Genomic DNA, 14,612 nt, shown 5'->3' on the forward strand with positions numbered 1-14,612 from the left:
CTTACTAAAAATGAGTTGAATATAAAACTCTGAAGATTTCAAAATAACCAGACAATATTGGACATTCTACAGCATTTAATTCAGGAAAGAAAATTGGAAATTTCAAGCTCCCATGAGCTTAATATTCTGTTTTATTTCACAAATTCCTATTTACACTAAGAAATTTCAAGTCTATCTCCTTATAGATCATGTCCCTGAGAAGTCAGCCTGGCATTCCACTTTGAACATCCTGGCAAAGGGAAGCGTGCTCTACACTTGTGGGTTCATAAATCGCCTGTGCAGCGTGGAATAGAACAATTATACACAGCGGAAGCCTATACGTTGGGGTATATAAAACCAACAGAAAGTACTTAGGCACAAACAGATACAGAATCTGAAAACCCAGTCACACTGAGATCATAGCCCTAAATTTAATTTCCTAGAAACTTATCAGGAACCAAGGTGCATTGTTTTTAAATGTATATCTCAAATAAAAATGAATGTCAAAGGTCACTGAGTCCAGTCACTCTTCTGAAGCATGGGAAGACAAGCTGAAACAACCAAGGGGTGGGATTCTGGGGTCTGAGTAATTAGCCACATTTCCATCAAGGTAATGGGAATAGGACCACCTGCCTTCAGTCACTGGGGGTAATCAATTGCTGCCCTTCCCACCTGCTAATCTGTTCTTCTTTCTACAATCTTGGAGATCTTTGTAAAGTACAAATCTGGTCAAGTCGCTCCTCTGCACAAAACTCCTCAACATCTTTGATTGCCCTTAGGGTTAAGCGGACTTACATTACCTTAACATGACTTACCAGCTTCAGCTGTTCTGACCTCAGTTTCTCTCTTCTTCCTCATTTTAGCCCACTCTTCCGCTTGCTCTAACACTCTAACCAGGTTTTCTTGACCTCAGCACTAGTCTATCGTAACAAATTGTTTACTTGGTTACGCCCACTATCTGGTCTGTGGTTTCCTCCATGAAGCCAGAGGTCATATTTATGTTGTTTATTGTTGTAATTTAGTTAGTGTCTATCAGAGTGCTTGGAAAATAGTAGGTACTTGGCAAGTATTTGTTGAAAGAAGAGAAGGAAGGAGGAACAGACAAAGGAAAGGGGTTATTTTGAGAACAGAATATTCATAATAGTATTTTTATAAAATATTAGTAGGAATTACATGATTTGGGAACAGTCACAGAAAGTTCCGTTTGCAGTCTACCCAGATAGCAGCTCAGTGCACCCATCTATTACTCCTTCTGATTTTTTATTTTTGCGGGGGAGGGGGGAGTGGGGCAAATCATAACAGAACACAATGTTTCAATGTTGTGGTGGTTGACATGATTCAATTTTTCAGAACTTATTGATCACCAAGGATCATTACAAACTCAACTAATGTGAAAAAAGGAAAGCTCAGACAGCGCCCAAATGCACAGACTCTGTGTGGCTTGCGGGGTATCCTTTATTGGTCACTTGTAAACAAAGCCAGCTATGGCCATGACCTTCAAGCCCAGCGTGTGAACTCACACAGTTGATCCATTCTTTACACGTCATTTTTTTTAAAATGAAGTTTCTGAAAATCTGCACTTACTTACACAAATCTTAAACATAAATATTAGCACCACGATGGGGAAAGTCATCACCATTGTAAAAGAATATAAAAGAGGTGGTTGACTTTTTAGGAGTTTTTCCTTACCCTGTAATCTAGAGCACAAATTACACTGATCTAGAGACACTTCCCAAATTCCATTTAGTGTGGGAATCATGATCAGATCATCTGCACTATGCCCTGAATTGTGTCAGAAAAATTGGGAGAAATTTAAAAGAGGCAAAACCCGTTACATAAGAACTCTTAAGAATGACACGTAGCTCTTAAGCAACTTTCTCTTGATTTTATATTTGTAATTTCTTCCCCTTTCTCATATGAGCCTCAGGAATCTGGAAATACTTGTCCTTTATCTAAAAGACTTTAACTTCCCTCTATATAGATGTGGTATCAAAAGCTTCAAAAGTATCACCAGTTTTGTTTTTATAAATCAACATTTATTATCTGTGTATTTAAATTGTCTATTTCAGGGGGTTTTTTTGGTAGCCATATTAAAAAACATCAATGGTTGATATTTCTATTTCTACTACAGGTTTGCAATGTGATTTCTAAGTCATTTAAGTCATGGAACTAATGAAATAGCTTGTACACCAAAGCCTAGCATTAAGCCAAAGTCTACCAAGTAGGAGACAGTCATACTGTTTTCTCACTCTAGAGATGCTTATCTTACCAATGCATTTATTTGTTAATTCAACAAACATTTATAGTATGCTTATTATGTGCTAAACATTGTTTGTAAGTTCTGGGCCTATAACAATGAACAAGAACAGACATGATCTCTGCCCACATGCAGCTTAATACCTAGTGGGTGAGAAGATATCTACCAGACACAAAATAAGGATGACTTCAGCCATCAAAAATGTGTAGAGTTGTCAAATATGACCTTTAAGATAGTTTGAAGTTTTAGTCTGTACCCAGAATATATTTAACTTGAGAGAGTCCCAATTTATATTCATTATTCAAAAGAATAAAAACAAACATCTTTTCTATCTTATTCCTCTGATTTTTATAAGCATTGAGGAACATTTTGAAAATGTCAGGGTTTCTAGTTGTGACACAGATCCTTAACATTTGCTCTCCTGTATTTTTTAAATAGGGATGCCTAAGAGGGGCAGAGGCTGTGGGAAATGACACACCTATATTTGCCTCTCAATCAAATCAGGTTTTCTGTGTGCTCTCTGAGGGTGCAAATTACATTTTGTGTCATAATTGCTGTCTTTCAAACTGGATGGATCTACTCATACGATCTAACGGAATGACAGAATCAAGAAGGATAGAGCCTCACTTTGACACTTACTGTACTACCTCAGGATATTAGCACAAGGCGATGCCAAAGACTGGGGGTGGGGTGGGGGGGAGCCAAAGAACACTTACTGGTAAGTTGTTGGGCTGACATTGATGCGCCGAGGGTGACTTCCTGATTCAAATTTGCTTGCCAGAGTGACGTTATTTCCAAACAGGCAGTATCGTGGCATTCTTACTCCAACAACTCCAGCCAGCACAGAGCCTGAGTGAATGCCTATCCTCATCTAAAAAAGAAAAGGAAAAAGAAAAGGATATATTTATGTTTTCATTTGGTATGCAATTATTTTCATGAGAGGTACTGCTGACTTTGGAAACCATTAAACTACTAGCTCTTCAAAGACAGTAACTGGGGGTCCTGGTCATTTTTGTGAGCCCAATATATGGACTATTATAGTATCAATGAACATGGATGCTGTGGCATAAATGCATAAATAGATAAATTATAGGGAAAAAAACTATGTTTAACTTTCTATATAAATTCAGTAATGTTGCAAGCTAAATCAGGTTTTATTTGTACCTAATATGCTCTAATAAATGGAAAATACATTATTCCTCCACCAGTTATTCTCACGTAAAATCCTCTTTTTCTTCATAACATTAAACACAATTATAAATTAAATATTCATCTTTCTGTGTATTTTGTTTAAATATTGGATTTTCCCACTCGAGAAGTATTTGTACCTATTTCCTTACTGCTGAATATTCAGCACTCAGTACTCTACCTGGAGCAAAGGAGGCACTCAGTCAGTGATAAATACTGAATTGCCTAAATTTCCCAACATAGTATTAAAATGGAGTTATGGAGAATTCAACCTGTGAGTCAGTCAAGATTGAAAACCTTAAAGAGTAAATTAAATGCTCTATACTTTACATTCTGAGAATCTGGTAAATAGTCTGGTTCATGCCTTGAAGGAGCCCTCATTGTGCAGTTGATGTACACTTAAACGTGATTACAGTAATGAAGCTGTATCCACATGGTCTACACCAAAGTAACTAAAGCTAATGACCGAGTGAGAGATTAGTTCTAGGGGAATGTGGGTGCCTTTGGGACAGGAGAAGGAGATCTGACCTCTAGATGTCCACTAGGCAGGCAAAGTGTCACCCCTTTGCTACCATGTCTGCTATCGCCACTATAGTTGCTAAGGCAAAGAGCCACTTTGAGATTAATCTTTGTCACAAGACTGGAGATTTTTGCATGTATCAACCCATAGTAAGACAGGTTAAAACTATTGTGATCTAGCTAAAGCTCCTAATAATCTCTTCACTTGCTTTTAAAAAACTGATTCTAAAATTTATTTGGAAATTCAGTATGCTAGGAAGAGCCAAGATACACTTGAGGAAAAATAAAAAAGTTGGAATATTTGTCCTATATGATTTCAAGCCTTAGTATAAACATAGCTAATTAGCACATGGTACTTAGACAGGGAAACAGACTAAAAGAGCAGATAGCCCAGAAAGACTTCTGTGCATCAATGGGTGATGATATGTGATAGAGTTGGCATTTCAGATTAGTGAGAAAAAGATGGTATTTCCATTAGGATGCTCCGGGTCAACTGTTTTCATGTGGGGAAAAAAAAATTCCAAATAGACTGAAGATCTTAAAGTAGAAGGCACAACTTTACAGCTTTAAAAATAATGGTTTTAATTAAGGTAAAGGTCAGTCTTCAGGGCCAGTAAAACCCTTAAATATAGACACTTAAAAAAGTATAGGCTTTTATTAATTTCCCGGTTACACTTTCCACATAAGTGGTCCAGCTTATCAGGCAGCTCTGTTCCCCTCTGTCAGTCAGGGACCAGGTCCTTATCATCGTGTTCCTCCTCATGCCTTGTCACATATCCCTTGTTAGAAAACACAGGGTTGGATCAAGGGCATCCTCAAGTTCCAACTTATGAGATGGCAAGACAGACACAGAAGTCCAAGGTAAGGATCACAAAGTCACCGAGGAATTCATTCCTCTCTGTAGACCCAGGTTTACATCTGGTCTCATTTCCCTTCTACCTAAAGACTTCCTTGAACGTGTGTGTGTGTGTGTGTGTGTGTGTGTGTGTGTGTGTGTGTGTGTGTGTGACTTAGGTACACTGGTGATAAACCCTTTGTTTTGTATGTCTGGAAGGTCCTTCCTTGACTTCATGTGTATATACCTTTCACTAGGTATGAAGTCCTAGTTTGATAGGTTTTGTTTCAGTGCTTTAGACAATGCTTCACTGTCTTCTCCTTTGCACCATTACCTTCTGCCCTCATGCTTATCTTAATTCCTCTGTGTCGGCTGTCTGTGTCTGACTTCTAGCTTCCTTGGTCTGCACGGACTCTCAGCTTCATCTCTTGTGAAGTTTGTTGGGTTCTTCCTGATCTGTCCTTCCCTGCACTACAACCCGAATGTCTCCCAAAGAGATGCTGGGGAACTCATATATTTCATTTTGTTCCTTGTCTTTCAGGCATCACTGCCTTCCATTGCCTAATGTCCATGGAACTGTTCTTTTTTGCATATTTTGTTCACATTTTTAATTGTTGAAGATGGGAGTGTAACTCCAGTTCATATTTTTTTCATATTGGCTGGCAGCAAAAATGAGATATACTGCTTTTTTTTTTTTAACAAAGCAAACTATTTGAAAATTTTAAGCCTATTTCTGAGGAGAGATTGTCTACTTGGATTTAAAGACAAAAAATGTAATGAATGGTAATATTCCTTTTAAACAAGCATAAAGCAACTTTCTCTAAAATTAGTGAAGCATTTTGAAAAATATTATATTTATTTGGGTTTCTGTTTGCTTTCAGAAGGCCTATTTACATTAAATTACCTTGTGCAATACCAGAGTGCCTAAAAACACCAAGACCTTAGATACTAAGATTGTCAGGCTGGACCTGTGAACCTTTTTAAGTAGGAAGAGAGACGTGAACATCAAATTGACATATTTTACAGCCTCTATAGCCTGTAACTTTAGTTTGAGAAGGAGCATCCATACACTACACCAACTATATAAAAGGCTTCTATGTTTCTGTCTCTGTCTCCTTTCAAAAGATCTGAGATGGTTTCCTTTTTTTAAACTAAATTTTCAGAATGAGAGTTATTATAACCTAAAATTGTTGAAGATAAAAACCCTCATATTCTTGAGAGGGTAGATGGAGAAATAGTCTTAAAAAAAAAAACAAAACTTATCTCTTAGAAGACTACCTGAAGGCATGCACAAGAATATAAAAAAAAAAACAACCCATAAAAATAGCACAGAGTTGCTCTTACTGTCACTACTGTGCAATGGACCAGGACTCAGAAAATTATTTACTCTTGGATGTAAAGAGACACCATTGAGAACTTACAAGCTGAATCATCAGACTTCAGTTTTATTTTATTTTTTTTATATTCCTTTTGACAACTTACTGAGATTTCCCAGGAATTGTTGCCTATATGAGGAAGTCACTGATTGCCACATTCGGAATCTTCCAAGAGTATCTAGCAGTTAGACAAAATAGAGAGATACTTTTAAGTGTCCATGAGGAATTTAGATTCCTTTTGGCAAGATTTAAACTATTGAATTGGTTAACCAAGCAGTCATGTTTGCATCCATCTGTTCAGCATACCCTAGTTAAGAGGATTGTTTTGTACTAAAATCAGTGGCTGTCAACTAGGGCCATTTGTGTCACTCAGTGGACATTTGGCAATGCCTTGAGACATCTTTAAAATTTTTTTACAACTTGGATGGAGAGCTGCTATTGGCATCTATTCAGTAGAACTAGAGGTTCCCAGGACAACATCCCCACAAGGAAGAATTTTCCAGTCCAAAATAGCAATAATGCAGAGGTTGAGAAACCCCGCAGTAAACAGACCTCTGGCAACCTGTAAACACTTAGTAAAGCAACACACACACACACACACACACACACACACACACACACACAGAGTAAATGCTTTAATAAGATCAAGTCTTTGATGAATAACACTAGACTTCACTTTTTGGAGACAGTTCATGGAAAGAATGTGCTTGTCCTCGGGGTACATTGAAAACCACAGTAACTTTAGGATCTGTCTTGATGTTAGGACATCCATTACTCAATCTGCACTATCTATATGAAATGCCTGAAATAATGCAAAACTCTGAGACACACCAAATCCCCAATAATCAAAGGATTCAGTTATTCCTGTAATACTCAACTGATTATTTATTTGCCAAGGCACATAAAAAACTGCCTTTTTAGATAACATTCCTCTTACAACTCTTAAAAATAGAAGCCTTATATGGTTTGGCCTCAGATAGCCAGAACTCCTCTGATTTAGTAACGAAAGAATGTTAGGGTTGGGAGGGCAGCACAGATCCATTCATCCAGCTCTCTCGTTTTACAAATAAACTGGAGTCAGGAGGAGCACAATGAAGAGAACAAATTAGTGTTAGGGCCAGCTCTAGACCACAGGTTAGCTGGCTCTGGGTTCAGTGCTTTATAAAAAAAAAACCCACCCAAATTAAAATGATCCTCAGGCTGTTTCTATAAGGTCCATCGGACTAAAGAAGACAGTAAGAAAAAAATCAGATTTAATCTGGTTTGCCTACCCTTATAGACACAGAAAGGCTGGCACTTTCCAGTGGAAACTCAGGGGAAAAAATGTTCTACATTCATTAAGCCCAACATTAGAAGTTTTCCATACCTCTTCCATCTTATTGTTCATGCTACTCCACACCAAATCTTTCTGACTTGCATATTCATTACATCCCCAGTGCCTAGTTTATCTATGCCTCTGAGCTTTTTCTTGTTTTTTATTGAGGTACAGTTTACAATGTGTCAATTTCCGGCGTACAGCACAATTCCTCCGTCACACATGAACACACATATATTCATTTTCTTATTCTTTTTCACCATGAGCTACTACAAGGTATGGAATATATTTCCCTGTGCTGCATAGTATAAACTTGTTTATCTATTTTTCACATACGAGTCACCACTGAGTTTTTACTCATGTTAACTGCCTCACCTAAAATACTGTCCATACTCTCTTGCAGATGCTCAAGGTATAAAAGGAAACCAAAGATGTGTGTTCCCTGTCTTCTTGGAGTTTTCATTTGAAGTTGAAGATAAAATAGCTAATTGATTTTAGAATAAATGCTTAAAAATTAAAGTGTAAAGAAGAGCAGAATATAGGCAACGGGGGCGGAGGCACTGAGCAAGTTGGGACCTGAAGTCTCCCTTCAGAAAGTATCCTCTGAGCTCAGTGTTGAAGGCAGAATGATTTTGGCTACTTGGGGCACAGCTGTAGGTGGAGGAGTGGGACATAGAGTGACAATAACACGCAAAGATCCTAAAACCTGAAGTGCTTTGGTACATTTCAGCCCTGAAGGAAGGCAAGACCAGGTGGCTTTTGCTTAAAGAAAAAGGAGAGAGGCAGGCCATGAGGCTGAGGGAGTATGCCCGGCAGATCACACAGAAAAAGATTTTTCAATCTCAGTGCTTTTGACACTTGAAGTTGGGTAACTCCTTTCTGGAAGAAGCTGTATTGTGCATTGTGGGATGTTTAGCATCCCTGGCCTCTATTAAATGCCACTTGTAGATTCAAAGCAGAGATTATGTTTGGGTAGTTTTGTTGCATAACTCAAGAGGTACAGACTTTATATGTCATCCTGGTTCTGTCTACCTAACAGTGGCAGGCATTCTCCAGCCAACAGCACTGTGGTTTTCTGTAGGCAATTCACTTTCTCCTACTCTCAGGCTTGCAAGCTTTGTGGGACTAACTCCACCTCCAGGTCCAGGAGGAGGCCCAAACTGGTAAGGGTGTCAGTCCTCCAGTGGTAGCAATTAATTTAAAACTTCAAGTGATCAAATGTAGACCAGTGAGAGAGAAAATCTCAGAAATGATGTGAGAGCTGCAAGAAAAGACTGTCTTTTCCCCAAGCTGGTGTGGTGCATGTTTGTGAACAGTGTACAGTGTTCCAGTGAATACCTGGTACCATACTGGCACCATGATATGGAGGCTTGGAGCTGCAGGGAACCGCTTTATGGAGCCTGAGGATGAAGCCAATGCTGGGTAGGCAAACCACAGAGAATAAACGTGAAGCCAAGGTCATGGTAACATCAATTATGTGGCTGTCTCTAACCTCATGTGAAGCTAGCCCTCGCTCTTGGCTTTTCAGTTATGTGAGTCAATGCATGCCGTAATTGTTTATGTCATCATGTTTATTCTGTCACTTGCAAAAAAGGAACCTTCAGTATCTCTTTTCACTAGCTATGTGAATTTATTCAAGTCAACCTCTCAAAAGCTATTTGTAAAATAATAATCATAATACCCTTTCAGAGGGGTTGATAGCAAAATCAAATGAAATAACCTACAGGCCCACAGTAGGCACCGAAAACCCTTAGCTCCCTTCTCACACCCCATGGTGGTGTGGCATTGCTTATGGCGTAAAGGACGATGTCACACACCCATTGATAATTCAGCACATAGATTTGCTAATTACAGAATGTTCAAATCAAGCTGAAACTGTGATTAGCATTATGAGCCAACAAGTTAATACACAAATACCAATTTCTTTTGAAATGTTCCTGTTTGAGCAAGGCAAAGAGCCCAAAGTAAAACAGAAAGCCTGTAGTCGTTAAATGCATACAGGAGTAAACAGTGAACTGGCTTTTTCTGCTAGAAGTCTTTTTGCTTTTAAGTATTGCCCTTAGATTTATGTGCTTAAGCTTTGAAGAGTGGCCAAGATGGTAGAGCAGGAAGGCCCTGAGCTCACCTGTTCCCATGGGCACTCCAAAACTACAACTATTTACAGAGCAGCTATTGATGAGAAAGACCAGAAGTCTAGCAGAAAAGATCTTGTGCAGCTAAAGTATAAAGAAGAAAACACAACAAGACAGGGAGGAAGGGTGGACACACAGTGCAGTCAAGGTGGATACCCCAAGAGAGCAGCCCACGAATGGGAGGGTCGTCACACCTGGCTACCTGGCTACAAGTCTCCCCAAAGTGACAAGCCTTCCTGAGACATTATGGTGACACGGAGAGATGAAAGGGACGATGGCAGCAAATAAAGGGGGCCCAGGGTTCCTGGTGGTCTTAGAGACCCCAGTAACTATAGCTTCTCAGGAGCCCTGGGTACAACTAACAGTGGGGTCTCAATCAGTGGATTTCTTAGTGGGCACTGGAGACACCTCCTCTATGGTGAGTTGTGAATTAACCTCTTCAATCGAGGCAACCATTCCTACAGCAGGGGAAACGGAGCAATCCCAGCACCAAGGACTCTTTACTGTGTGTGACTTTGGCACCAGTGGGGCCTGGCTCTGCTGAAACCTGAGGCCCCTCTGATGAGGAAGGCAGAATCACAAAACCGAACGGCCTTAGGTATCTTATCTGCCTCACAGGGGGAACTTGTGCTGTGATCCGCACTCCCTGTTGTAGCTCTTATACCTGATGAATCTGGAAATGTAACCTCACTTTTAAATGATATGAGATCTCAAATGCAGGACTAAGGAAATGCAGAGCCCCGTGCGTCAGAAGTGAATGCCAAAGCCTCCAAATGACTTTCAGGACTGTTTTCTTGGTCCCTCAAGGCCTCCAATCTAACTTTTTAGGAATCTTTCCATCCCTGATATATGTGTGTGTATGTGTATATATATATGATATATACATATATATAGACACATATACACACACACACATATATATATATATTTCAGGCTTATAATTTGTTACATACTTCACATCTCTGCAAAAGATCCATTAAAACTCTTTCAAACCTCCCCCCCAATAACTGACATGATCATGTCTGTTCCTTCCATTTAAAGGTGTCCCAGACAATGCCCCAGTTCAGCACGAAGCAGCCAGGGGACAATGACACCCGTTTCCCAGCTTCCACAGAACTGCAGGAAATGAGCTAAGAGTGGGGATTTGAAGGAGTAGGAGACAAACTACCTGCCCTGATGCTAAAGCTGTGTGCCAACTCTTTCTGACTGAGAAATCCTACCATTGGCTTTCTCTCCCTTACTCCTTTTGTGTTAAGAACCCTGAAACTCTTCCTTTACATTCTTTGCAGGAGGTAATGGGCCAACAATCTCAGAAGAATGGACAGACCCTCCAAAGTTCTTCCCCAACGCCAGGAAGATCTCGGGGTTAAAAGGAATGTAGGACCCTGTAAACCATCCTGATTGTTATCACCTTTTCTGTTCCATCCAGTTTTTCTATAAAACTTCAAGACCCCAACCCGAACCCCAAGATGGATTCACAGTCTCTAAGGGACTGGCCTCCCCTTTGTCTGGCAAAACAATAAAGCTGCTCTTTACCAATTCTTCCAAAACTGCTTCCGAATCTCAATCTGTCTTTCAGGGTGCAGAGGCCAGTTTTGTGGCAACAGAACTGCCCCCACCCCCCAAAAAAGACCATGGTTCAATGGAATAGAACAGAGAGACCAGACATGAACCCACACTTATATATTCAAGAGTATACAAAGAGGAAAAGACAGTCTTTCAATAATTGGTGTTGAAAAACTGGGCAGCTACATGAAAAAGAATCAGACTGGAGTACCCTCCCACACCATGCAGAAAAATCAACTCAAAACAGATTAAAGACTGAAATTTAAAAACTGAAACCTTAAAACTTCTAGAAGAAGACAGGCAGTAAGCTCTTTAACATTAGTCTTAGTAATTTCCTTTTTGATATGTCTTCTCAGACAAGGCATAAATAAGCAAACTGTATCATATCAAACTGAAAAATATTTGCACTGTGAAGGAAACTATCAACAAAAGGAAAAGGCCACCTACTCAATGGGTGAAGCTATTTGCTATATTCAGTGAGGTTAATATCCAAAATTTACAAAGAACTCATAAAACTCAACATTAAAACAACAACAACCACCTAATTAAAAAATGGGCCGAGGATCTGGATAGACATTGATCAAGAAAGATATACAGATTGCCAAGAGACACACAGAAAAGATGCTAATCACCAGATAAGTTCAAATTAAAACCACAGTGATGTATCACATCATACTTGTCAGAATAGTTTTTATCAAAAAGACAACAAATAATAATTATTGGCACAAATGTGGAGAAAAGTGAACTCTCATGCACTGTTTTTGGGAATGTATATTGGGACAGCTACTATAGAAAACAGTATGAAGATTTCACAAAAAATTAAAAACAGAACTACCATATGAAATTCCAGAAATTCAGAAATTCCACTCCTAGGTATTTATCTACAGAACATGAAAACACTAATTAGAAAAAAAAATATGTATCCCATATGTTAATTGCAACATTATTTACAATAGCCAAAATATGGAAGCAACCTAAGGGTCCATCACCAGATGAATGGATAAAGATGTGGGACAGATATGCAATGGAGTATTACTTAGCCATAAAAAATGAAGTCTTGCCATTTGTAACAACATGGATGGACCTAGAGGGTATTATGCTAAGTGAAATAAATCCAACAGAGAAAGACAAATACTGTACGACTTCATTTATATGTGAAATCTAAAAATCAAAATACATGAACAAACAAAACAGAAACAGAGTTACAGATTCAGAGAGAAGGACAAATAAGAACTAGGGGTATATTGCACCACATGATCAATATAATTAACACTGCTGTATGTTATGTGCAAAAGTTGTTGAGAGATTAAATCCTAAGTGCTCTCATCACAGGGAGAAAACTTTTTTTCTATTTTAAAAAATTTTGTATATATATATATGAGATGTTCACCAAACGAAGAGAAACTTTTTCATCTTAGAATGTTGGTTATTAGAGTAGCCTTAGCAACGACGTGGCAGCTTGTGTGAAGAGCATTTTAGGCTTACAGATGCTGAGAGGGGTCATGCGCTTTGGAATCCGACCCACCACTTACCTGCTGTATCATCCTGGGCAAATAAATTACTTCTCTAAAACTCATTGTCTATAATATAGAGATAATAACGATGTGTACCAGCTTAGGCTGGTACGTAATAGCATTTATTCATATCTAATATAAAACATTATGATTATTAACTTTAACTGGAAAAAATAGCAGTCAATTTTATTTATTTTCTTGTAGCATAAAGACCAGGCAATTTTCTAGTTCACACACCCCATTCCACAGATGTGGAAACTGAGAAACCAAGGGTAAATGGCCTGAGAAAGGACACAACCAATGAGGATTAAAGCCTAAATGGAAATATTCTTATGGCTTCTACTGAATTCATCTTTTTATCATAACATTTTGTCAGTTTTCTTTTTTAATCCCCTTTTTCTCATTGTTGAAGGTGAAAAATGCATAATGATAACTTATGTTTACACAAAGCTCCCTAAAATCTGTTTAAACGGGTAATTATATAGCATTAGTCAAATGACCAGAATTAAGAGAAAGTATTTTTGGAAAAGTTTTTTGAAAGATTTTGAAAAATAACAGAAAGCTAAAATTTGAAGACACACAATATCAGATGTAAAACCAAACTGTCTTAACCCACCTGAAGACAAGTGACTACTAGATGCAATACGGTGTCCTAGATAGGCTACTGGAATGAAAAAAGTAAATTGTGGGAAAATTGAGGAAGTCTGAGTAAAATGTAGACTTTAATTAATAATAATATATCCGTATTAGTTCATTAATTATACCAATAGTACCATACTATTGTTTGGGGAAAACCGAACAAGGGATATTCAAGGACTCTCTGCACTATCTCCTCAATGATTCTGAAAATATAAAACTATTATAAAATAAAAAGTTACTTAAAAAAATGTAAATCCCATTCCTCCACCAATAAAAAGACAAATTCCCAAATGCTTCTTTATCTGAAATGTTTATTTTAAAATTCAGGCAGTAACAACAAAATTAAGGTATGTGGATATGCAATAAAAGAACTGAATGAGATAATGTAAAAAAATAATAATTTACAAATCTTAGAAAGAAACAAACCAATCCACCAACCAACCAAAAGGCATTAACAACCCTCAGTTCTTTGATATATACCCTAATCCTGTTCTAGGCCACTCTTGTCACCTACATTTATTCCATTTGGGCATTAGATGGCGCTCATGTTTGTTTTACTGAGCAGACTGGCTCATTTTTCTGCAATAGATCTTTCAACTGGAGATGTGTCTGGAAGATCTGGCCCAACATTAATTTTAGGGGTTAACTGTAAAAACAAAGTTAACTCCATAATAAGGTTTAAATAAACCTTGGGTTGAGTGAAAGATCTGAACAATGAGCAAAACTGAAAATTAAGAGATCATTAAGCAAGATTCGTAAATCCCAAGGAGTCCAATGGTAAACTTGAAAGTATCCACAGACCCCCTGAAATTGTGCATTCCATCCATGGTAGTTACCATCTTTTAAAGGAGTCCATGGATTCCCCAATAGTAGAGGACCATTATTTTTATCCTTTTCAATTTCACATGATTTCTATATCTTTAACACCTACCCCTAAATTTTGCATCTAGTACACAATATTTAAAATTTTGTTGAATAAATAAGTAAATTGATCAGAAGGATAAATGAAAGGAAATTCTATGCTGGGCACAAATGTCACCTTTTCCTTCCTCTAAATATTTGCAGGAATAAATTTTAACTCTCAAGTCATTCATTCATTCATTTTTGTATCCCTCATCAATACTTGCAAACTAAGGTTGAAAATCACCTTTTAAAAAGGGACCTTGAAATAATGTTTCATATCCAATCTTACCTCTGCTTGTCACATTACCAGTAATTGATAAAGTAATGTCACCCAGAACTTATAAAATCGTATCTTTAGATCCTCCCAAAGTCTGGCTAAAAATTAGAAA

The 14,612-nt window shown here is 38.1% G+C and overlaps 1 protein-coding gene across 2 annotated transcripts in view; it reads right to left on the minus strand.

Annotated features, from left to right (window-relative positions):
• The window catches only part of GUCY1A2 (guanylate cyclase 1 soluble subunit alpha 2), a 262,757-nt gene that overhangs the window by 36,717 nt on the left and 211,428 nt on the right, over nt 1–14,612 (minus strand). For both annotated transcript variants that reach the window (XM_074357101.1, XM_074357102.1), the window contains exon 7: nt 2,953–3,107. In XM_074357101.1, coding sequence (XP_074213202.1) covers nt 2,953–3,107 — 155 coding nt within the window. The remainder of the gene's footprint in view (nt 1–2,952; nt 3,108–14,612) is intronic.

The sequence above is a fragment of the Camelus bactrianus genome, chromosome 33 (assembly GCF_048773025.1).
Source record: "Camelus bactrianus isolate YW-2024 breed Bactrian camel chromosome 33, ASM4877302v1, whole genome shotgun sequence".
NCBI classification, from domain to species: domain Eukaryota; kingdom Metazoa; phylum Chordata; class Mammalia; order Artiodactyla; family Camelidae; genus Camelus; species Camelus bactrianus.